This window comes from Barbus barbus (assembly GCF_936440315.1).
Source record: "Barbus barbus genome assembly, chromosome: 32".
NCBI lineage: Eukaryota > Metazoa > Chordata > Actinopteri > Cypriniformes > Cyprinidae > Barbus > Barbus barbus.
Window position 1 is genome coordinate 21,632,583 of NC_136760.1, and position 25,910 is coordinate 21,658,492.

The 25,910-nt window shown below is 36.5% G+C and overlaps 1 protein-coding gene across 5 annotated transcripts in view; it reads left to right on the plus strand.

Annotated features, from left to right (window-relative positions):
• The window catches only part of LOC306852525 (cytohesin-1), a 64,466-nt gene that overhangs the window by 25,180 nt on the left and 13,376 nt on the right, over window positions 1-25,910 (plus strand). For 2 of the 5 annotated variants that reach the window (XM_079389423.1, XM_079389421.1), the window contains exons 2-3: window positions 20,170-20,252; window positions 24,813-24,877. In XM_079389423.1, coding sequence (XP_079245549.1) covers window positions 20,170-20,252; window positions 24,813-24,877 — 148 coding nt within the window. Of the gene's footprint in view, window positions 1-6,925; window positions 7,166-10,787; window positions 11,073-20,169; window positions 20,253-24,812; window positions 24,878-25,910 lie in introns of those variants that run through there. The other 3 variants (XM_079389422.1, XM_079389424.1, XM_079389425.1) reach the window with 3 other exon arrangements.

A 25,910-nucleotide genomic window follows, 5' to 3' on the forward strand; every position in this document is an offset into this window, starting at 1 on the left:
AAAATATAAAAAGGTTATATAACAAATTATGTATACAAACAAAAAAATTGAAAACATAAAAAAGTGTAATTAGTGCAACATTTGCTTAAAATGGGGTTACTGTGATAGTATAACAAATTATGTTAATTATGCATAATAAAAGTTTTTTTTAAAGGAAGTATTCTCCTTTTATTATTTTTGAAATATTATTTTTTTATTAAAATACGTTACTGTTTAATAACCATCCACATTTTTAAAAGTAGTTTTTAAACCCAATACGCATAGTTTTTTATTCTCTCTTCTCTGTTATCTGCTTTTTAGTTTGGCCACATTTATACATGGAATTGGTGTTCGGTACTGTCTCAAGAAACAAGAATGCAATTTGTATTTTCTATTAATAATTTTAGACCCTAAACACCGCATTTATAATTCCATGCTAATTCATTATTCACAATTGTAACTTACCGTGTCTCATTTTTTCTCTCTGACTTTGGGATGAAATATAACCTGGACATGTTTTCATGCATTTTACCCGTCTCCTTCTGCAGTGTCTTTCAGTAGCAGCAATGTACCGTTTCTGGTAGGCATGAAGGAGGAGAGACCAGGAAAGTACATGAGGAGACAGAAAATTACAGAGAAAAAGAGAATGAACCGAATTTACTGGAAATGTCAGGCCTTTGAAAAATTACATAGCATGAGCACTAATATTACCTCAGGGTCAGTTATTGTGTTATTTTTGTTTGGTAATGTTTTCTTGCCCTGTTTTCCTGCGCATGCAGTGCAGAGAGGGAGGGAAGAACATTACCGTTTCTATTCTGGATTTGGTTGTGAATGAACAGCTCTCTCTTCCGACTTTCTCGCTCCCATTCTTTTCTACCAAAATAGCTTTCATAAAAGATAATAGAGATTATTATAAAGCCATTAGCATTACAAAAATCCTGGATTCAATATGTTCATTATTTTCTAATCCAGCACCAGATTTATTGTGTGTAATTAATTATTTTTTTATATTTCAGTGCTTAAAATTGTGGTCAACAGATGCAATTTAGGTCTTGTATGCAGACACACTACTCTTTGGGTTAAGAAGCGCATTAGATATTTGCTAATAAAATGATGTTAAGTTTAATTGCAGCGCCTTCTGGTGGAATGAATATGCTACTGCTTAACTTATGGCTTTATACACTGTATACATGTTGAGAAAAGTAAAAAATGAAAGCAGCATGATGCATTAAATGAGTCTTTGTTTAGCCAATTTGGAATTCATCATTCAGTAAATGTTTTTCTCAGCTAATAAATTCTGGGAAGCTGAAATTTTTTGTTCAATACATTGTCAAATTTTCATTCACACATAGATAATACTTTGCTTTTAAAGAAGAAAACATCTTGCAATGCAGAGATAAAATGTGCAATATTGATGCACAGTGACAATCAACAAACATCATGCAGTAAAAAGATGACTAACTAACAACAATGAAGCATAAAGTCAACAAACAGTAACAGTAAACGCATCCATTTATTCATGCTGCATTGCATGCTGGGAGCTTGCAAAGCCTTAACAAATCATACAAAATGGTTCAATATGAATCTGTTTGTTCACACTGCTGTATTAGTGTGGTTAGGACAAAATTTTAGGGGAATATTCTCTCTAATGTAGATTTAAAATTGTATCTGTGACTCGAAAAGCCTTGCATTGGTAGATAATATACAGTATAATCATTTTGAGGTATTTCAGTCTCTTGCATCTTGTATCACCTTGAGAACCGTAATCGTTTGGTTTGTTTTCCGGTTGGGTTTGCCTTCATTTGAGGTCAAAGAGAGTGTAATGGACTTTTGTGCCCTGTGATCATGTGACTCATGTGACTGTGTATCAGTTTTGTGGCACAGTGCATAAGTGTGTATGTGTGTTGTATCGGCTCAATAGGAGAAGAGGATATGATTTGTTTTTGACAACTTCCTCTCGCGGTCTCTCCAGCAGCGCATATGAAGGTGGCAGTACAGGAGCCGCTTCAGGGAAACAGTGCATTAACATTCCGAGACACTTTATTGCTGTGGAAAGGTAGGTGAGAGGATGCTAATGCCAGGCCTTGTGAAGCTGTTAGTGCTAGACTACATTGCTGGAAGCGCCATTTCAATGTCACGATCAATAAATATTGAAACTGTGACAAATTATGGTACATTATTATAATGCACTTCAATTATTAATTAGGAACAGTTCCCCAGGTTTAATTAGAAAAGCTTGTGCTGTCACAAGTGTAAAAAGAGACCATAAATATAATTCCATTGAAGTGTTTTGTTGTGAAACATAGGAAATGCTTCAAATCTTGAAATCATCATCTTCTCACTTCCTAGTGAGTGTCATGGAAACAGAGTTAAACTGTAAACGCTTTGTTTGACTTCTATTCGATATGCTTCTGCGTATTTTGCTTCTATTGTAATATTGTTTTATTCCAAGGACTTTATGGTCTTCGTATTTCTCTCTGTGTGTGTATATGATCATGGTATTGTTACGAGTCTACCCACACATCTAAATTATGTTGCATAGATTTAGAAACTTAGTAAGCACTCATTGCCATGACAACTGAAAGTTAGCAAGAAATATCCAAGCATTTCAGTATTTTCAGACATTTTTCAGTCCTGCAATTCTCACATTTCTTTTATTACTAAACAAGTCTCTAATTTTCACTATGGCAATTTATTTTGCAATATTGTTCAATTTAAAATAACTGTTTTGTGTTTTAATATATTTTAATATTCCTGTGATGAAAAGGTGAATTTTCCGCATTACATAACTCCAGTCTTCAGTGTCACATGATCCCTCAGAAATCATTCTAATATGCTGATTAGCTGCTCAAGAAACATTTATTTTATTATCATCAGTGATGAAAACTGTTCTGCTGCTTAATATTTTTTGTGGAAACTGTGATGCATTTTTTTCCTGGACTCTTTGATGAATACAAAGTTCAAAAGAACAGCATTTGTTTTAACTGATATTTTAATTGTTTTTTAATTTACTGACCCCAAAATAATTGAACTGCAGTCTATATTTAATTAATTGATTTTAGATATTTATATATTCAATTACATTAATTGTATTAATTTTTAAATCCTGAAACTTTATGTTTCCATGCAATCAAGTCAAATCTTTTTTTTATTTGAACATTGAAAAATGGACAGACCAAAGTGACCCATACTTGGTGCACTTAATCATCAGTAGGCTGGCATGTAAGTAATAACGTGTTGAATTATGTGTCTGGGTGAAATAAAAGCAAGCACAAGAGTGTGTCATTATGGCAGTCTGCTACTGTTGAGAACAGCACGATTTTTCCTCAAGCGCTAGCTTGTAAATATGTTTTGATTTGTCACAGAAAGCGTCAGGTACATATTTCAAAAACAGCAAGGGGAGAGGGGGGAGGTCATGGTGGGCCTCTCTGCAGTATCTGTATTAGTCCGTGAGGTGGAAGACAAGAAGAACCCGTCTTATAGCACTAGTAGTTTTGACATTCAAATGTTCTTTTCTTTAGTACTAAGTCAGCAAGTCAATCCCTTTTAAACATGGGAATTATGATGAAATGTCTATCATATTCTGCTGACAAAGAGTGTGACTACAACGTCAGTGTTTTTTCCCATCAAAACACAACGTGTTTCATTACCAAATGACTTTGTTTTTTAGCTGATTATCTTTGAGGAAGATTCCTTGTTTGATTTATAGCTTTTAGTCTGCTTTGTGTCATTTCTCAGCCCACATGTTAATAACTCAGCATTCATTTTACTGGTAAACACCAGGCTGTGCTCAGTAGAGAGCAGCTGGCGTTTGCCCTCCACACCCTCTTCTCTGAGATAACATACAAACAAAGCTTCATGAGAAGGATGCACAGTGCCCTCCAAAAGTACTGGAACAGTAAAGACAAAATTGCTCTGTTGGCTGTGGAGTCAAGACATTTACAAATATGATTAAAAGATGAATATGAGACAAAACTACAGAATGTCACATTTTATTATTAGGTGATTCAACACAGATGTTTTACCAGCTAAGAAGTTATACTTTTACAGTTTCATCCCTCTATCTGATGTGAGCATAAGTATTGGGACAGTTGCCTCACAGGTCTTTCTAAGTGATCAGCTGTGTCCTGTTGCATTAATTCTTCAGATATTAAAAGCAGGGAATGTGTTGTATCAGTTATATCCATTACTTCTAGAGAAAAGCAAGCAATTTGGATGCTAAAAGAAAAGAAGTCAGTTAGAGCTCTAGCAAAAATAAAGGGCATGAAGAAATCAAGAAACCACCAGCGACTCCAGCAACCAACAACGACCTGATCGGCTGAGAAAACAACAGTAGTTGATGACAGACAAATCATAAAAGCTGTGAAAATGAATCCTAAAAGACGTGTCTGTAAAATCACCAACAAATTCCAGAAAGCTGGGGTGATGCTCTGACAATCTACTGTCCTCAGGAGACTTGACACAGAATTACAGATGCTACACAGCAAGATGCAAACCTCTGACCAGCACCAAAAATAGAAAGGCAAGATTAGAGTTTGCAAAACAGCACAAAGGTGAGCCAGAAGAGTTTTGGAACTGTGTTTATGGACCGATGAGACAAAGATGAACCTTTATCTAAGTGATGGGAAAGCAAAAATGTGGAGAAAAAAGGGAACTGCAATGATCCCAAGCATACAGCCTCATCTGTAAAGCATGGTGGAGGTGTTGTCATGGCATGGGCATGTATGGCTGTCTGGAACAGACCCTCTCAACTTTACTGATGACTTAATGTATGATGACAGTAGCAGAATGAATTTGGAAGGGTACAAAACAATCTTGCCTACCAATATTCAAGAAAATGCCACCAGATTCATTGGGAAGTGCTTCATTTTGCATCAGGACAATGACCCAAAACACCCTGCCAGTTCAGTCAAGGAGTTTATAAGGGCAAAGAAATGGAAAGTCTTAGATTGCCCAAGTCAGTCTCCAGATTTAAATCCAGCTGGAGAGGAGAGTAAAGGCAGAAAATCCCCAAAACAAGCAACAATTGGAATTGGCTGCATTAAAGGCTGGGAAAAGTATTTCAAAGGATGAGACCAAGAGTCTGCTGATGTCTATGGGTCACAGACTCACTGCTGTGATTGTGCGCAAGGGATCTGCAACTAAATAATAGCTTTTAATCTTTTATATCTGCCTTATGTTCAACTGTCCCAATACTTATGCTCACATCAATGAGTGGGATGAACTCTAAAAGTGCTGTTCTTTTTATTTGGTAAAACGTGTGTGTTGAAATGGCTAATAATAAAATATTCTGTAGTTTTGTCTCATATTCATCTTTTAATCATATTTGCAAATGTCTTGACTCCACAGCCAACAGAGCAATTTTGTCTTTACTGTTCCAATATTTATGGAGGGCACTGTATTCCTTGTGCATCTAATACTGTAGACACTGGCCATAATTGCATCAGATTTATGAATATGAGATACTGAAATAGATGCATGCTTTTTCCAGTAGCACCATGAAAATTAATCGGTTTCACATCTTCAGGTCTGATGTTCAACTTAAATGACACTTATTAAAAACTTTGATGTATATTTGTTGTCCCTTTATTGTGTCATATTAGTTCCACATTTGTTCTTCAGCAGTCTTAAAGGGTCAGTAAACACCCAAACAAAAAGCTTGTTCACGTAGTGCTCGGTCATCCTGTATTGAAGATAATCAGCCATTGGTCACGGTTAAGATGTGACCAATATCCTCCTGGGGGCGAGACGAGAATACAAGCCTCTGTGTGTAAGAGTAGCTCGAAGGCTTGAACATCCCTCAAACATCTCAAGTCTCTTCCGTCTGCTCTCTTTCTATCTTTCAGATTATTTTAGTTTGCAAGAATTTAAATCAGTATATAGAATTATATGCAGCTTTTCATAGAGCATAAACTCACTAATCTTTTTTTTTTTTTTTTTTTTTTTAGTTTAGTTTCCATGCAGGTTGTATCGAGATTATATTCTTGGAAAAGGTTTGGGGTCGTAAGGTTTTTGTGTTTAAAAGATGTCTCTTATGCCAAGGCTGCATTTATCTGATAAAAAAAATACAGTAACTTAGTCATATTGTGAAATATTACAACTTAAAACAACTGTTTTCTATTTAATAGATTATAAAATGTAATTTATTCCTGTGCTGCAAAGCCAAATTTTCATTAGTCAGTATACTCAAGCCTTCAGTGTCACATGATCCCTCAAAAATCTTTTTAATATGTTGATTTGCTGCTTAAGAAACATGTTGAAAACATGTTGTTTTTGTGGACACTATGATGCTCAAGATGTTTTTGTTATTAAAATGTTCCAAACAACAGCATTTACTTTAAATACATTTTTTGCAACTGCGTAAAAATCTTTACTGTCACTTTTAATCAATTTAATGTGTCCTTACTAAATTTGAATGGTGATGTATTTAGATTTCTTGTTTTTTTTTTAACAAAGCACCATCAAAGAAAGTTCATATATTGAATTTAGATTTTTTTTTATTTATTTGGTTTTACTAGTTGGTTGTTAAAGGCACAAATTGAGTACAGAGCTGAAACCAAGCAATAAAAAGTCATACAATTATGTTTTGCTATACATAGAATAGGGAAGTGTTTGACTGTTACTTACAAAGGAAAGATTTACGCATTGAGATTTTATGCATTGGCTCTTTTTTCCAATGCATAAAACTTTCCTCCCACAAGTGTCGGTCAGAATAGCCTGCCCTCCTGAATGAACTGCTCTCAGAACAATCAAAAAAGCCACATATGTGGGTTGTTATATTGACATGAACATAAGTTCAGACTCCTATAATTACATTTTTAAGCTTCTTTTTAGATTTCATGAAATGTTTTGGTGTGTGTGTGTGTGTGTGTGTCTGCACGCACACCAAAAAACTAAAAAATAAATAAAATCAATGCTTGGCGCTGATTGGTTGTTCGCCATCGCCAGGACACGCCCCGTCTGCAGAGCATGAGGGCTTCACACAGTGACATCCGCTCTCTGCTGTTACTGCGAATACTTTCAAACACCTTTTTCATCTCAAGTTTTTTTAGACGTGGTTTTCGGTACAGTTCAAAACAGTAAGTTATCAGGTTAAAGTGTGAGGTCTGTTAAACCGCCAGCAGGTAATTGCTCTGAACACACGTGCTCGCTGTTATCATGGTGCTGAAATCAGAAGATGGAATCGGTGAGTGGATCTCAGAAGTTTTCATATTTGCAGTGGCCAGTGGTGTTTACATATTGTTGTGGCTTGGTTTTTGTCTCCTGTCATTTGGGCTGTTGTATGTTAATGGAAATGGAGTCGATCGATATGCAACAGGTCCATTCTTTCTGAAGGGACATGCATAACGATGTTTCTGAATGAATGATTCGTTCGAATCGGATCTTGTTGGTGAATCGATTCAACCGTAGCACAAGAATAATCAGGGGTGCTTTTCCCAAAAGCAACCATAGTCGCAAGTTCCGTCGTTACAAATAGTGTTCAATAGAACTTGCGACCATAGTTGCTTTTGGGAAACGCAGTCCTAAACGATTAGTTCACTCATCTAACTGAATGAGTCCTTTTGTTTTTCGAGTCAGCATCTCAATGAATCGTATAACTGAGATGTATTTCGAACAAGTTCGATTCGTGAACCGAGAACTGATGCTTGAGCTGATAGTGAGCGATAATCAAGTCAAAGAAAGTTATTGTATTGTATAAATATAACTTACAAATAAATGTTATAGGAAATGATTTTGTTTTAACTTATAAGAATTGCTGAATCTGTTTTTACCTGCTCTTTGAAATCAATTGTTTGAAAGAACTGATTCATACGCTGGCCGAGAGAGCTCAACAGCGCTGCAAATAGATAAAACACCTGCAAATAAAGAAAACCACTTCCTCAATTTGACAACACACGCTGCAAATGCTCACAACACAACCAAACAAAGAAACGCACTGCAAATAGATAAAACGCCTGCAAATTAAGAAAACAACTTTCGTCAATTTGACAACACGCACACTGCAAATGCTCACCAAAAAAAGAAACGCACTGCAAATAAAATTTATTTGGTTGTGTTGTGAGCAAGTTTACCAAACAAGCCAGGCTTATTTCAGTTATTCTGACTTATTGTCATTTGATTTGGTTCAAAATAAGTCAGACTAACTGAAATAAGCCTGGCTTGTTTGGTAAACTTGCTTTATGAAACAGCCCCCTGCTGTCAAACTGACGAAGATGTTTTCTTGATTTGCTGGTGCTTTGTCTATTTGCATGTGTTTTCTGAAGTTGCAGCGCTTTGAGCTCTCTCGGCCACCATAGATTCAAGCAAATTAGTCGGACTCAACAATACTATATTCACGGCAACGGACAATGTAATGTGGTGCGAGCTTAACAAACTATTAGGAACTTATAACATTTCTAAAGCATTTTTCCATTAAAGAGCATGTTAAAACAATCTCACGAATGCTTACCTGACCTCTAGCATGACTCGGTTAACTTTAACGACCCAGTGGATGTCTCTCTCACTTGAGCCTTTGATATTGGATGCCAGTGAATTCATTTTTATTAAACTCAATACAAAATATATCATGTAGTGAATGACTATCTATCTGTCTGTCTGTCTCTGTCTGTCTGTCTAAGCCTATTATAATTACTTTATCCCATTCTATGGTTGTTGACCATGGTTTTTCTGAGTCAGTTGGAATCATTTCCTCAGCCCTACATGAAAGAGTTAAGATGGCACTCTCTAAAATTGCTCAAAATGCACGAGAGAATGATGCAATCAAAGAAAGAGTTGCTCAGTTTTGTTTCAGAAACAAAAAATAGTGAAGTAGATGTGATTTTTAATGTTAGATTGAAAAGTCTTTTTATTACTCTTTGCTTCTCTCCCTTTTGTCCATTCAGATGTGAGTTATGCATGTCTCGTATGAGACAAACAGGATGCTCTGTTCAGAAATAGCACGGTTACAATACTGACAGACGTGATAACCCGATGAGAGATAAATGATAACTGCCTTAATATGTTGCCCATCAGTTTGTTAAAGAATGTTTATTTTCAGCTTTAGTATCTTGATTTATGTGTTTTATTCTTTTTTGACAAGACAGGATTTAAAGGAGACTTAATTTCAGCTGCAGTGAAGGGAACAGTTTTCCACACAACCTTATTTGTATGTAGTTGCCTAGTTTGTGCAATAGTACTAATCACTTTAACTGAATAAACTGTTTAATTACTATAAATAAATCTGTGGGGTTTTTTGTTCTTCTGGAAATGTTTGGCTGTTTTTTATTTGATTCCAAAAATTCCAAGCAATTTTGAGCAACTTTAATGTGTATGTAGGCTTTAAAAAGATCCATCATGAAGTAGTTTAGTGATGTTTTTAATATTTGACCTAAACTCGCTTCATTGTGACTGTATTGACACTGGGAAGTGGGTGGCAATCCTCTTTCCATCGGTACCCTCCTTATCCCGGATATCCAGGTCAGCAGTGGCTTTACTTGGTGCAACCCCAAATCAAGTCCTCTAGATTAAGTAAGGCCTGTCTCTCAGGCCAGTTCTCCTTAAGGAGTGGCTTTTCTATTTCTTACTGCAAACCTTGTCCTTAGAGGTTTCTGCTGTGTGATCAAATTATATTTTCATTATCGTCTGGTGCAAGAAATTCTGACTGAATTCAGATTGCATCTAGAACAGGTTTTTTGGTAAGGGAACCAAAGCTTGTCTTGCTGAGCTTTTGAGCTATGAAAACAGGTTGCTGATGGTAGAAAACTGGCCAGACAGGACCGTGATTGTGCTCTGTTTTGTATTTTGTGAACTACTACTGTGGAAAACTGGACCGCATAGGACAGAAACCACAACATGCCTGAATGCAGACACATCCATGAGGGAAAGGCATGCTTACTCTCTGGCTTTTTTTGTGTGGATGGAATAAGAATGAGACAAAAGCGGAGCAGAACAATAAAGTTGCTTTAGTGTACACAGTCTTCTTTTCTGTTCCCTTTTTTTCTAAACATCTCTTTCAGTGTTTTCTTAAAATAATTTCTTAATTTTTTCTTTAATGCTTCCAAAGTTGTTTTTTTTTTTCTGTAGTTAAACTTTGTATTTACCTGTCAGTTTTAATAATGCATAGAAAAAATAATGCACCTGTTCTGTTTAAAAAAAAAAAGATTTAATATATTTTTGTACATCTCACCCTGCTTTGCATTCTAAATATGATTTTTTTTTTTTTTTTTACTTTTTAATTGTCCAAACAATTTTTAAAATGTTTTTAAAATAAACATTTAATACTCACAAGTCTGCTTTAATTTGATCAAAATGCGGTTCAACTGTAATATTGTGAAATAATATTACAATTTGTACTGTTTTGCATTTTAATATATTTTAAAATGTAATTTATTCCTGTGATGGGAAAGATGAACTTTCAGAAGCCATTGCAGTATCACATGATCTTATAGAAATCATTGGTGCTCAAGAAGCATTGTTTATTATTATCAATGTTGTGCATCCAAAGATAAAAAAAAGCATATTTTGTAATTGTGTAATAAAAAAATTGTGTAATATAAATTAGTCAAAATTGTGATGAATTAAATAGCCTATAGAAACTTTTTGTAACACTAAGGTGTACTTTGTATTTTTACTGAATAGAAGTGTTAATTTCTTTCAAAAAAATTAACCCAACTTTTTAAATGGTAAAGTACATTGAAATAACACATGGGGCAAAATTCTGTACAGCCACAGAGTGGAGCTCTTGAGTGTGCTGAAATGAGTATGTGTGCCGGGGGAGGAGACAAGAGGAGAGGGTTACAGAGAGCGATAAAGAGAAAGAACATGAGGAGGAGAGGAGGGGGTCATTTTCAGATACAGCAGAGTTTGTGCCGAGAGCAGAACAGTCGAGATCTCAAACTGGCTGCCTCATCTTCCTGTAGCATCACTTCCACTCACACATGGAGTGCTGGAGATTACTGGAAGATCTTGTGAGTTAGGCTTCTGCTGGTTTTTCTGGGTGACAGTAACTCATGAAGGTGCATTTATTCAGCTAAATGGATTCAAAAAAGAACTGGGAAGCTGGAATTGTGAAGGCTTAGAACTGTCATTCAGCACTACAGGATTATTTCTCACAGGTACATTGATATTTTTATTTTTGTGCATTTACAGTCATTTGTCTTCATAATTTGACTCATTTCTAAATGTAGCAGTGCATGTGCCACATCTTATAACCTGAATACACACTTTGACAAACCCAATGCCAGTTTCTGTTGCAGGCCTGTGGATGGATTTTCCCCTCACTAGTTGAATAGTGATCATAGAATGAGAGTCAGTATGACATCAGGAAACTCGTGGCAGCCACAGGACTTGTAGCCTGTTTAGATGGAGGCTTTGTATGAGCTTCTGGGATGAGTTGATTACGCTGTAGTTCTGATCTGTGGCTTGTGTTCTTCAGCTGCCTTTCTTATCAGAGTGTTTGCAGAGACAATGCTTAGACAGAGCAAGTGGTGGGTGTTCTTGTATTAACTGATGTTTGAACCAAGATACTTGATGATAGTTGCGGTTTTGAAGTAGTATATTGCCTTTGTGGCAAAAGTAAGTTGCCTTCTAAGGCCATACACATAGGCTACTTTATGTAAATACATAAATGCAACTGTGAAGTTTGGCCAATTTATTGTAAACATGGTCCCGTTGAACGCAATTGTTGGTAACAAACCTCCATACTCAAGGGGCGATAGAGTTGCCTTCAAAAACATCCTGTTTTTTTCTATGAAACTTTGACTCATATCGTTCCAAGAAAAATTAAGATATTTAGCCTATAATATAACCTGAGAGATTTAATTTAGAATTTGATTCATATAAACCCTGATATAGCTCAACATGATTGATTGACAAACAAGATCCAGTGAGGTTTAGTTCGATTGAGCTTTGGTTGACCATATTTGATGAGCTCAATGTATGCGTGTTGATCAGTGTTCATACATGTAAATAATGAGAGTTTTCATTTTTTGGTGAATGCTATAACTTGCAATATTATCTTTAAAGGGATGGTTCACCCTAAACTGAAAATTCTGTCATTAATTACTCAGCCTTATGTCGTTCCAAACCCATAAGACCTACGTTCAAATTAAGATATTTTTAATGAAATCCTAAAGCTCTCCAGAATTGCGCCAGGGTGACGCAGAGGAGAAGAATTGTTGAATAAAGTTATTTTTGTTTTCTTTGCACACAAAGTATTCTCGTAGCTTCATAAAATTACAGTTGAACCACTGATGTAACATGGACTATTTTATCGATGTCCTTACTACCTTTCTGTAACTTGACCGTTGTAGGACCCTTGCTGTCTATGCAGGGTCAGATTTAATTAAAAAAATCTTTATTTAATATCTTATTCTGAAAATGAACAAAGGGTTTTGTTGTGAAAATCAGAATCAGAATCAGAAAATGGTGGGTTTGGAACGACTGAAGGTGAGTAATTAATGACATCATTTTTATTTTTGGGCGAACTATCCATTTAACTTGTGCTGTGCAATGACAGTAGATGACCTGGAAGAAAAAATGACCATAAAGTGACGTGACATACGGCCCTACATATGGTGACCCATACTCAGAATTCGTGCTGTGCATTTAACCCATCCAAAGTGCACACACACAGCAGTGAACACACACAATGTTGGGTGGTTTTTGAGAATCCGTCGGCTTTGGTTTTTTCAGTGGTTTTTGCACTGCTGGCTGTAGTCGGACACAATCATCTGTTTTTTGGCCAATTCTGCATATCGAATTGGCCCCAGATTGCTGCTTGCTTTGTATTAGTCACCTGTGCGGGACGGATTTTTCAGTCCCGCGCCCACCCGCTGCCACAGAAATGCATCTTATCTTGTCCTGCTTCCGCCCGTGACATTCATGTTTTGTCCCGCCCCCACATAAAAGTAAACTATATAGATTTTTTTTTCAGTACATCGAAGAAATTTACATGAAATTACATCTCAGTTCGCGATCTCATAAAGCTCTGTTATAACACAATGAATCTTTCACAATGTCTACACTTTGTGTATTAAATGAGACAAGTCGTGAGTGGATTCTAACTTAATCGCCTGTGATTGGCTTCATTGCGCAACCCATATATTGGGTATATAAATATACCCAATTTATGGGTATATAAATAGAAACTCTGCCTAGCTTGCGCATGTTAATCATTTTAATGTTAATATTAGTTGTTCTTTTTGCTTTTGTGCAGCAGATAAATAACAATTTATGTTTTAGACATTTTATGTTTAGATCATTTCTATTTTGTGGGAGTCCCGCAAATAATTTTATTCTCCTGCATCCTGCACACACCCGCACTCGCCCATCAAGAATTGTCCCATGCCGCACCCTGTTGCGTTGGGTCTCGCGGTACTCCCGCAGGAGTACAGGTGTCTACTTTGTGTACATCCAAAGTTCTAGCTCTTCCTGTTTGAATGCCAAATACAAACTACTGCCACCTGCTGGTATGGGAGAGTTATGTTCTCTCACGCAAGCGCAGAGCATACAGGCCACTTGGCTGTCAGCTGTTGTCTGTCCAGTGTGGTGCAACTGTTTTTGCCTCAACGCAGGTGATGCGAGGTGAGGCGCTAGTTCTTTGGTGTCGGTTTGGAATCCCTACTCTAAGATAGTATGAAATGTAGCATCATATTTTGTTATCTTGTTACTAGCATGTTGCAAAGCAATTAAAATGATAGTCAATTAGATTAGAAACATGCTTCTAAAAGTAGTTCAGTCAACTTTGTTTTTTATTTAATTTGGGCACTTGTTGCAGCGGATTATGGGATTGCCTGTGACCTACCTCTACTTTGGAAGTGTGATTTCTTCACATGTTTTCTGCTCACTAAGTTTGAACCCAAAACTGGGGTTCTCCAGGATTAAGGATCAGTTGGAGCAGACATGGATAATAAGAGATTGGCTAGCGCTTTCCCAGGAAAACAACCTCTGCGTTCCACATGTTTTCTTTGGTCCTTTACAATATCCAAATGACAGCACGTAGCCAGTGACTTGATTAATTACGGCGCATTCCTCTGCCCCTGTGGTGTGTGTTTGCAGGGGTGACACGTCTGGTATTTAGCGAGTGTGTTGAATTGACCTGGTCAGCAGAGACAGTATGTTAGGCATGGCGTCTTGGCTCATGCTGTGGGTCAGTGTGGCAGAATTCTTAGAATAAAATGAAATGAGATGAAATGGGTAAATGTTGTATTACTGGTTTGTTTGAATGTAGAAAGTACAATTTATAGACTGTCCTCTGCCTGTTTTCCATACAAGGTATTAAAAAGTAGCATTTACTTTGCAGTATAGTCATTTGTTGGTGACGTGCGCACGAGCAATGGTTCGCATGATTACGACGTGCTCTGACAGTCACATGGCTGCGCTGTGAGAGATCTGTAGGGTGATGCACCGCTGTGAATGTGCCAAGAGATGCCACCGCTGGTGACATTGAGCCAGAGCTAGATCACATTACCCAGGAGTGCTTGCCCTAGTTTGATATCTCGTTATAGAAATGTATCTGGCACTTAGAGGCTGTGATGATACAGCGATTCCTCTAAGAATCCATCTTTTAACACTATAATTACTTTGACTTCTATTATAAGTGTTGATTCATGCACCTTTTAATGTGAGAAGTTACAATAACTATATATAATATTACGTAATAATAATAATTGTTTTTTATATGCTATTATAGTATAATTTAATGTTTTTAATTTATTTTACAGTTTTGCTTTTAGTTGATTTATTTTTTTAATTGGATTTAGTATTTTTGTACTTGTCATTTAGTCTTTTTAAACATTTCTATATATCTTTAATTGATTTTTGAAGTTTTTTGTTTTGCTTTAGTCATTTTAGTACTTGACTTACTAACAAATATACTTATTTCAGTTAGTTGCCAAGACAACCTTTTTAATTTTCATTTAAGTTTTTTCTGTTTATATTTAGTAAAAAACATTATATATTTGTGTATGTATGTATGTATGCATGCATGCATGCATGCATGCATACATGTGTGTGTGTTTTTTCTCTTTTATGTCTGTTCACAACCTTCTCTCTAACCATTAGTCATATGTTGCTATACACAACATCAGAAGACACAACAAACCAAGACTTAAATGCCATAAATGGAGAAGAAACCATTTCATAGTACCCTTCTATTAAGCTGTAATGCTGTACAGAGTTCTGTGGCCACACACAAAACATAAAAGCCCACAAGAGACACCCCACCTCCCATAAAACTGCAGCCACGTGGCTTGCAGACTCTTTGACATCAATTTAGAGCGGCTTCTCCCTGAAGATTTATATGCTCATATCGATGTCAAAGGCAGACATGTGTCTCTGCGGCAGTGGCACCTGCCTGTGAGTTCGGACCAACATTTGACTTGGAAATGAATGGTACTTTTCACGTGGTTGAGGGCATTCCAGCTTGGATAAAAACCTTGTTGCCAAGGCCCAACATGGAACCAGGGACGTCCAGCTTCAGCTTATGAATTTTGATAACTCAAGCCAGGCTAGAAGCTGCAGTATTGAGTTCATGAATAAACATGTTTGTATCAAACCAGCTACTGGCAACTGGTGTGATGTTTGACTGGCTTGCTTTTATTCTCACTCTTAATTTACATTCATCAAATGATTTTGCTCTTTTTGACAGTGTTATTCATCTTGAGATTGAGGCTAAAGACACTGAAATCAGAATTTAGTTTGTCTAGCCATTTATGCTTATTCTCCTAAAAGTCGACATAAAACTGCGTATAAGGATGTCTCTTTGTTCTTGATAAGTGGATTAAACATATTAATGACTCATTCTGCATTATAGATTTTTGTCCAATCAGATACTCCCTAGCATGACAATGTCCCAGCCCCAAATACCAACAGCAACCGACTAGTAAGTAGCAATTTAAAGGCTGTGAGTCTAACTAAAGCCAATTGGTTATTTAAACAAACAAAAAAAAAGATATTTGATTAAGGCATTGGAACTATTCCTTTAAGTCTGTCAATTTTGTAACAAATTAATGTTTCATTTTTGTTAGTTTTTTTACTATCTTGGACTTCAAAAGCATTACCGTTAATCTTTAATTGGCTCCATCTTAGCTTGTTCTCTCAGTGCACATGAATGTTAAACCAGGACTTTGGCTTCTAATGATTCTTTAGGAATGTGCTAATGAAATGCTAATGCAGCTTTAGCATAAATGCTTTGTGTTTTCAATGGCAAGCACATGAGGAAGCATTAGGCTCATAACTGCCTGAATGTGTGCAGATGCATAATGGGCCTCCAATGGGTACCATTTGTAGTGTCATGTGTATGTATGCAGATACTCAAACTTCAACCTGCTGTGAGTTTATTGGTGGCCTGCTGGCCTCACTTTATTTGACAATATACTGTGGCGACTAACTTAAAAGCTTCCGTTAATAATGCTGTCTATGCTGCAAGCAACTGTGTTGATTATAATGCAGTCTAAACAGATTTGTTGATTGTAATGGGTACATTCCAATTTTGTCACAGCATGCCACATTGCAGAAAGGGTGTAAACATGTTTAATATACATAACTGGTAGAGTTATCTGAGTAATTGAGAAACGGTTTTGAAGTTCATCATTGTATTATACTGTGCACCTTCTATTTAGCATCAATGGTTTGTGTTAAAAGCATGTGTAAAAACCGTCAAATTTAACTCCGGTTTGACTGTTGAATTTGTTTTCATCTGCTTTATATGCTATAAAGTTAAGACGTTTGCATACTAAAAGCATTTCTGAATGAATTTGTGTGTAAAATATATTAACACTACCTATATTCTGAAAAATGTCAAGGTCCTTCAAAGATGGCTAGCACTTTTACATGTTTTAATGAATGAGGTGATTGAAAATATAAGGTACAGTAAGTCTAAAGCAGCCGTTGTCATTGGTTACTGTGCATTTAAATGCCAAATTAAGTGTCATTAACTAGGTCATTTTATTCACCTCTCATTTTCTAAAAGTGGGCCCTGAGTGACGCAATTTGAGCATCTATGATTTAGAAATGATATTTTGTCTTTGGTTTTTGCTGTTGAGTGTTGCCTGTCAAGTTTGCCTGGGATGCCTTAAATATCAAGAATCCTTCATTACATTTTTTGCCTACTCATATGATTCAACATGTTGAATTCCCGCTAGAAGATCACAGTTAACCTTTTCCTGTTCAGATGGGAGTTTACTTTGGTCCTTTTGGACCAAATATAATATGGTGTGTAATATATATGTAATACAATATATGTAATAAATGTATAAGAATTTTATACTTTTATTCAGTAAGGAAGCATCAAATTGATCAAAAGTCACACTAAAGGCATTTAGGTGATGTTAGTCTTATATTCAAAGAAATTATTTTCTTCAGCATAAACTTATTTTTTTTTTGGCTCATTTCATTTGCTCACACTTGTCTTTCAACAGAAGATTTTTGAGTGAGCTGTCTCTTTAAGACTGTAAGATATTCTCCAGTTGTGCTCTAAGCTACTTTTTCCATAGATGTAAATCCATATCCAAACAAGTGATGCCTGTATATTTGTGGAAAAATACTTGTAATGCAAATTGATCTTAAAGTGCAGTTGGCTTTGTGTTGAAACTCCACAATGTTTGTGATTGACATCTTATCCCAGTTCTTCTGAAATGATGGATGCGATGGATGTTCAATATAGCCACCTGAACTCACTTCTACCTGAGTGACCTTTTCTTCCTATTTGATATCGGCTCCAGGAACATGTGTCCTGCTTGTAAACTCCAGCCTCACCTCAGGCGAGACTAATGGATTTCCGCTGGAGGTTGCAATACCAATTTCTGCAAAATGAGGGGGGATGGGCTGCTTTTTGGACGGGATTTCTGCTCACAGACTGCCTGTCAAACATCCAAGCTGGAGTTCAGCAGGAAAACGCATGTAGTGCGTTGCCACAGTGACAAGCAGTCCCTCAGAAACATGGTTATCCGTGTGATTGGTGAGGACGATCATGTGAGCAGGCCGTAGGTTTTGTTTTTATCACGACGGTGATGTTCTCATCAGCTAATGTATTAGCTTGTTGGTTTGTGATCCAATTGTGAAGGTGTAAATGGAACGAGGAATCAATTAGTCCATGGGCCGCTAGATGGGTCTCTGTAGGTCCCCTGCAGGGTCAGGCTGCCATACGGGCCACCAGGAAGGGATTTAACGAAGTCACATGAAAGGTGAGGGTTGTCATATCATATGACCGAATGCATTTGTTTTTACTGGGAGGTCAGCTGACCATGTGGCTAGGTTAGGTCAGGGTTGAGTTTAAATGCCTTTATCTTGTCAAAGTTTTTACGAGTTTTTCAGTACCAAAGGAATGTGCCCTGTTTTTAAAAAAATAATTTTTTAAAGGTCCGATGTCTTCAAATGCCCCGTGTTGTTTTTAGACCCCCAATCCATTAAAGAGACGGCTGGATCAAGACAAATGACCTCTGTCTCCAAATGACATAAAGCCATTAATCTCCACTGCCAATCAGTTTTTAAACACAACTGATAACAGAAATCTGTCATGTTGCGACAGTAGTAAGAATAATGATTTTACATGATCTTCTGTAATAATGAAAAATTTATTTAATTTGAATGAATAATTAGTTGGATACTTATTATAAATGCTATCTACAACAAAATGAATAACTGTTAAACTAATTTCTAATTAAATTTTCACCATATATTTTATGGTAGCATATAGTCACTAACTACAGTATTTTTACATCCTTTTTTCTCAGTGAATTACAAGCATTATTTAATTGTTTTAATTTTTTTTAAATACAGAAGTTTCTTCAGATGTTTTTCTTCGCAAGTATCAAAGCAAGTCTTCACTTTTGAGAAATACTCCATTTAAACACTAAGTTCATATATAGTGTATTAATATCTTAATGTAACGCACAAAGATTGAAAAGCAAAGAGAAAGAAGTCTTTCTCTGACTGGCATCAGCCAGACCGAGCAGAATGGTGGGGATGTTGGCCCTCAGCCCGGTATTGAACTGACTTTAGTGCTCTTGAACAAAGCACTTAAACTGAATTACTTCAGAGAAATCTTTGGGTTTATGGATGCAAGGTTCATATAAATTATTTGTGTTCTGCAAATTCCAACATCAGGGCTCTCCAGAGCACATCAGAACTGCTGAGTGGAATGATAGACTCTGGCTGGTTTGCCAAGGTTGTGGATCAGCAGGGACCTTGTAATATATTATATTGATATCTGGGTCATGTTATGATAGTGTTGCATTTTTTTAAATTTTTTAGTGTTTATTTATTGAAAAGTATATTGCTGTCTTGCACTGACATGTTTTTGAAAGAAGGCTCTATTTACTTGATTAAAAATACAGTAAAACAGTAATATTGTAAAATTATTACAATTAACAACTGTTTTCTATTTTTGAATATATTTTAAAATGTAATATATTCCTGTATTAGCAAAGTTGAATTTTCAGCATCATTATTTCTGTCTTCAGTGTCACATGATCCTTCAAATAATTCAAATCTTTATTAAGAGGAATAAATTACATTTGCAATTATATTATTGTTTTTATTGTATTTAATTAAATACAACCTTGAAAACATGAAAAAATATTAATTATCCCAAACTTTTGGCCTGTAGTGTATATATTATATATGATGCATGAAATAATATATTAATGTTAAAAATGTAAATAAAAATATGAATTCTTGGTTTAAGTGTATCGCTTGTTGTGAGAGAATATTTTCAGATAACTCTTTTGTTTTTCTCCTAACCCATTTCGTGAATAACATCTGAAAAGATTTAAGCTGGTTTGTGAGATGTTATCCTGACTGGACTCTTCAAATTCTTCGAAATAGCTTTTAGCTTAAAGGAAATGCATTTAATGAAATGAACAACTATCTGCTTTGCTCTGAGATCTTCCTGATGTTCTGGACCAGAGGGCCATATAAACAACAAACACTGCTGTGTTTTTTAAGCTATTGATTGCTGAGTTTGTTTGTGTCTCAAAGGCAGTGCTTTGCCTGAGGCAGTTTCTGCTCTTCACAATCTCCCTTCGTTCTGTTGCCCATCCCTTCGTTTTACATCAGTTTTGTTTTCCCTGAAAATATTTTGATTGTCCATGCAACATCTTAGAAATGTACAACAATGTTTGGGTCAAGAGACCGCAGCTTGACCGTTTGCATATTTGTGTTTGGACATCTGAACGCTCATTGTTTGCTTTTGTTTGTTTCCAATCAAAGTACCGGACGACCTGACGCCAGAGGAGAAGCAGGAACTGGAGAACATTAGGAGGCGAAAACAGGAGCTGCTGGAGGACATACAGGTAATATCTTCAAATAATTTCTCTGAAATTACCACTTTTCTGCCCCAAAAATCATTTGAATCCACAGCCAGAGTTGATAGTTTTAGTGTGTTTGCTCTTTGAACTGATGGATGTCTCATAATGCTAATTAATATCACCAAATCAACCTTATGTCCTTCTATCCCCCTTCTCTTGGTCCTGAGCAGGGCAGCTGGGGTGAGGTAGACCTGTAGAGAATAGGAATTGGAGCATGGGAGGGGCTTTTGTGACCCTGGCTGTACAGTGTACAGAATTGATGGGATGTCCCACCCTGAGGTATAGACTGTAACAGCTGGGGGTTTATCCTTTGGTGCAGATGGTGCGAGCCAAGTCCAGCAAATTCAATTATGCTGATTCTGTTACGCAATTGGAATGTCAACCATTAATGCCCCTCCTGCCAAACACTGTCCCCTTCGTCTCTTAAATTATTGAATCAATCATGCAAACCTCCAAATGAAGTTTGGTGGCATATCTTTGGCATTCATCTGCCAGTTCCATTCCAGTCTCCATCTATTTCTTGATTGCCCTTGAACAGCATGACTGCCATCAGCAGAGGAATCCCTCTCTATTAGAATAGTCATCTTTACTCTTATTAAATTAGACATTTATTTATTTATATACAATAGCAGGCTTGATATTGACATCTTCGTTTTTCCTTAGCACACATCAAAAATAAATGTATTACAATTATTACAATTTAAAATATCTGTTTTCTATTGTAATATATCTTGTAATTTATTAGAAATGTATTAAATGAAATTTATTCCTGAATTTTGACCAGCTATTACTCCAGTCTCCAGTGTCACCTGGTCCTTCAGTCATTCTAATATGCTGATTTAGAAGCATTTCTTATCAATGTTGAAAACAGTGCTTAATATTTTTGTAAACATTTTATAATTCTTTGATGAATAGAAGATTCAAAAGAATGCCATTTATTTGAAAAACCTTTTGTAATATTATAACTGTTATTTCTGTCACTTTTGATCAATTTATTACATCCTTGCTGAATAAAAGTATTCATTTCTTTTAAAAACAAAACTAAAAATATTATAAATTAAACTTTTGTAGTGCATGTCAAAATATTTGTTAAAAGTACTATTTAAAACTTTTTTTGGTTATACTTTAAAGCTTTCTGTCTATAACATTGCAATCTGTGCAAAGCATTTGAGTCAGTAAAAGCTCAGCTTTATGAATTTTTTATTTCATTGTTGAAAAATATCTGGCTGAGTAAGATTCCTGGGTGGAATCTCATGATAAGCCTGTAGCAGAGGATTTCTTTTTGCTTTACTCTCTATATATGTGGCGACAGACATTAGAAGAATTTCTGTCTCGCTGACAAACAGTAGAAGCTGGGTTAACTGGAGCATTATAAGACCCCAATCTCTCCTTCACATGAGTGAAGGTTGTCATGGGTCATGATCAGAGAAAAGTGATCCAGTCAGCTTAATGTAGCAGACTACCTCCTCTCTAGACCCTCTTACACTCGTAATGAGGAGCTGTGTGATGTTGCTCACCACCAGACCCTCCCTCTGACCTGAAGACACAAGATTGCCTTTGGGCGGTGGGGCATTCACGATGGGTTACACACCAAGCTTTCAATGGTGAATGAATACAAGTCAAATGTTACAGTTTTTAATACCAAAACAAGCACTAATATGCTGTTATACACACATTTCTCCAAATGTCCTTGCTTTTTTGATCAGTATACGCATTTTCTCTCCCAAGTCATGGTCTGATCTGAATCAGGTCAGCTCTGCTGTATTATTAGTCCTCTCAAGCGAAAGAGACTAGACAGAACTTTAGCGCTCATGTATAAGTAAACATCTGTCATTTCCCAGAGTGCTTCTGATTTTAACTACAATAACCAGTGACTTTGAAAATCGACGCTCGGCTGTCTGAACTAAATGGTTTTTGTTTGTGCTCACTGAACCAGCAGTGTTGAGACATTCGGCAGATCCAATCTGGCTCTGTCTTTCGTATCCGGCGCTACGTGACGCAGCCCCTGAGGGCCTTGCATGGTTATCGATGATACCGTTGCCTCTGTCTGTCCAATTAGGGTTAGCCCAAGCTGATCGATGCTGTGTGTGTGACAGCACGTCTCTGGATTTTTAGGTGATCTGACATTTGAAGAAATTTTGAAGTTTGGAGAATGTTGATTGTTGAGGAATAAGGGTAAAATTAGTGGTTAGAAATATTTTGTGCTTTTCTGTTCATCTTTTCATGACATTTGCATTTACTTGAAGATTTGTTTATTTATTGTGTTTCCTAATATATTTGATTTTTTTTAATAAAGCATCTTTAAGTACTCAGAAAAACTCAGAAGAATGTGTTTATATTTTTCTGCAAAATAAATTTTGGTGTTTTTTTCTGATAAATATTATTGAAATACAATTATTATTAAAACATTATTTTTATATTATTAGTAGTAGTACTATCATTCAGTATATTCAGTTTTCATTAAGTAATTTCACAGTTTCTTCAAGTTAACCCAAACTTTTATTTTGACGGGATGCTGTGAAGACCTTTAGGATTCTGTTTGTATAAGAAATGGTAAAATGCTCATGAAGTGACTCTGAGCAGTTCTAGAGATTGTTTATGTACTCACATATTGTGTGTCTGCGCCATTCATTTGCACAGAGACACACAAAACATGCAGGATTCATATTTAAATTGTATTTTCTTATTAACATAATATTCACAGACACTAGTCTATTATCACATTTTGATTTGAGTGTACTGACATTTTTCTTTGGTGCTAAGAGCGCTATACCCTTAATAGAAGCATAAGCACATTGACCAAAATATTTCGCAAATGAATGGGTGTGTATAGCATTGTCTAAAAAATGGGAAATGATGGTGGGTATAAATGTCATGTACTAAATAAAATGTAATGATTAACCATATGGTTCCAGGTGTCCTCCTTGATATCAACAGGACGATTAGTAAATTGCTCATGTAATATTTGTCTAATGGAGATGAAGTGCCTGATTAAAGTGACTGAACTGCCAAGCTCAACCTCTCTGTCTCCATAGAGCCCCGCTGGACAGTCCTGGTTCCTTCCTGGTCCAGCTGGAACATTCTGGCTGTTGCCAAGAGACAAAAAAAGACATTAAATACATTGCATAAACAAATGGAAAAGTGTGGGCTGGCAACTTTTAGAGTTTGTTTACATGTTCCCTTTATATGGCAGCTGTCGCTTGGCAACAGTCAGATAGAACATCATTATCAAGACCACTTTATTCCATCTTTGTGCCCGCAGCCGAGTGAGGAGTTCAGAAAAACTTTCAGTCTGATTCACTGGACTATTTGTAGAGACTTTCCATGCCTTCTAGAGACGATTTTAGGACATATTTAAGTCATAAGTAGTGTACCATATTAATAGCGTGGTTTCCTCATCCCCAGATTCTTGGTCTCTTCAGACCTCTAGGATTGTCCACTCTATAACTCATTGATTTCTTTAACACATTTCTTCATAGAGCACCAAAAACACTTGCCTGGGTCAGTTATTCCAGCTGCACTCCTGTCGTGAGGTTTCGGGGTCATTCACACACTCCGAAAATATATAGCGGGGGAAGGTCAGATGTTAAAAGACTACTTACTTGACCTTTCCAGGCACAATAGCTCGAGAGGGATGTGGTGTTAATGCAGAATGCATCAAAAGGGCAAAGATGTGCGTGTGTGTGTATGCGAGCGTGTATCATTAGTGGATTGGTAATATGAGTCTTATTGATCTGTGCCTGGGCTGCTTCAGGAAGATGGATTGCTGAGTGTGTTATTATGTCATACACACTGTCTACACATATACGGTACACACTCGCATGTGGATCGTACAGTATAATTCACTTTATATACACCAAATAAAAGTGAATTTACAGTACTACATCAGCAACATTCATCTGCTCAGATTGAAACATTCAGAACACTGCTGTTGTAAGTCACCTGTTTCTGAATGTGCTTTTGTGTGTTACTCGGTACTCACTTATACACTCTGTGACAAGATACCAAAATGTCTTTAGTTGATACCAGCAAAATATCACAATTCTCAAAACAAATTTTAATATCACAGAAAAAAATGAACATTTCATTGAACACACCTTTTTAAGTAGATATTAATTTAAATATTAACAAACTAAATTAAAACACTGACTTAAGATGAAGGCATTTCTCAGCTTTTCTGGAGTCATTGGGAATTTTTCTTTTTTCATGCACACACACTCAACATGCTCTTTCATATACCCTCTTGATCTCCTCATTACTCCTCATTTTTCACCTCTGTCCCCCTTTTCCTTCCCCCTTACAGATGCTACTTCATCGTGATATCTAATGCAGGTGCCACACTGCACCATGATTGAATGTTTCATACTCTTGATAATCATATTAGATATTTATGATCCTCTGTGTGTTCATTTTATTAGATGCACAGCTCTCCATCACTTTCTGTGGCAGGCTGACTTTGAAAGGGACGTCGGAGGGCAGCTCCACCTTCAGTTCTCCTTTCGATTAACTCAGCCTTGTTTTTCTTTTCTTTTTTTTTTTTAATAGCGGCTCAAGGATGAGATAGCAAAGGTGACGAATGAGATCGAAAGTCTTGGCTCCACTCAAGAAAGGTAAGATGTGTGAGTTTATTTTTCATTCTTTACCACAGTCCAATCCAATTTGTTCGCCTCAACTGGTGTTTGCTATCTGATTCTGCCATATTCACACACAAATGCACATTGTCCATTTACTCATAAGAAACCACAGAGGAGTTACACACACACACTCAGTCTTTCCCGTCCCCTGTTTGAATATTTAATGACAGTGCCCCCTGCGGGAGGGGAGGCTGGTGAATTATGCACGGCTATTTTGGTAAGAGGGTAATTTGTAATTTGTGTAAATTGGCTGAGATGTGTTTAGGACTTTGCAAGAATGTGTATTAACATCATACGTCTATTTACATTACATTTTATAAAGGAATAATTTCAAAGGAAGCATAATTATAAAGGAAGCATTTCAAACGGGATGTTTAACACTTTGTTTTAATGCAGTCTGAGGGGCCGTTCACACAGAACTCGTTTTTGTAATCGACTGCACTGCTTTTCCATAGTTTTTCTTTGACAATGGTAAAAAACCTTTGTCTGGCATATGTTTACGAAGTTGAAAGTGCTACTTTAAAAAGAAGAAAAAAAAACCTTCTCGAGATGTTTTTCAATGCAAAAGCATCTTCTGTGTTAATGGCCCCTGATACTGCCTAACTGCAGTGACCCATATTCCCAGACCAAACTGAATCACATCAAAGAATATACATCAAACTGATTTAGGCCCATTCATTATACATGATGCATGATCCCACTGGGGCCACCGAACAGTTCACTGGAATGCCCACTTTGATTCACGTGAGAGCCATTTGGATGGAAGAAATCCATTTTCAGAAAGTGTTCCATGTCGTTAACCTTCCTTTTATGAAATTCTTTTGTCGTTCTTTGTTCCTCCTCCACCTTGAGTGATGTCATATGGCCACAATGGAAGGTACAGTAGTGTGCGGCCCCTTTTACAGGCTGTGGCTTTTAACATGACCTGTCACACCACCATCCAAAAGTGCATTTGGCTGAGTGGTTATTAATGATGTCATTATGAGGCCCTGACAGGCGTAGGTGTTGT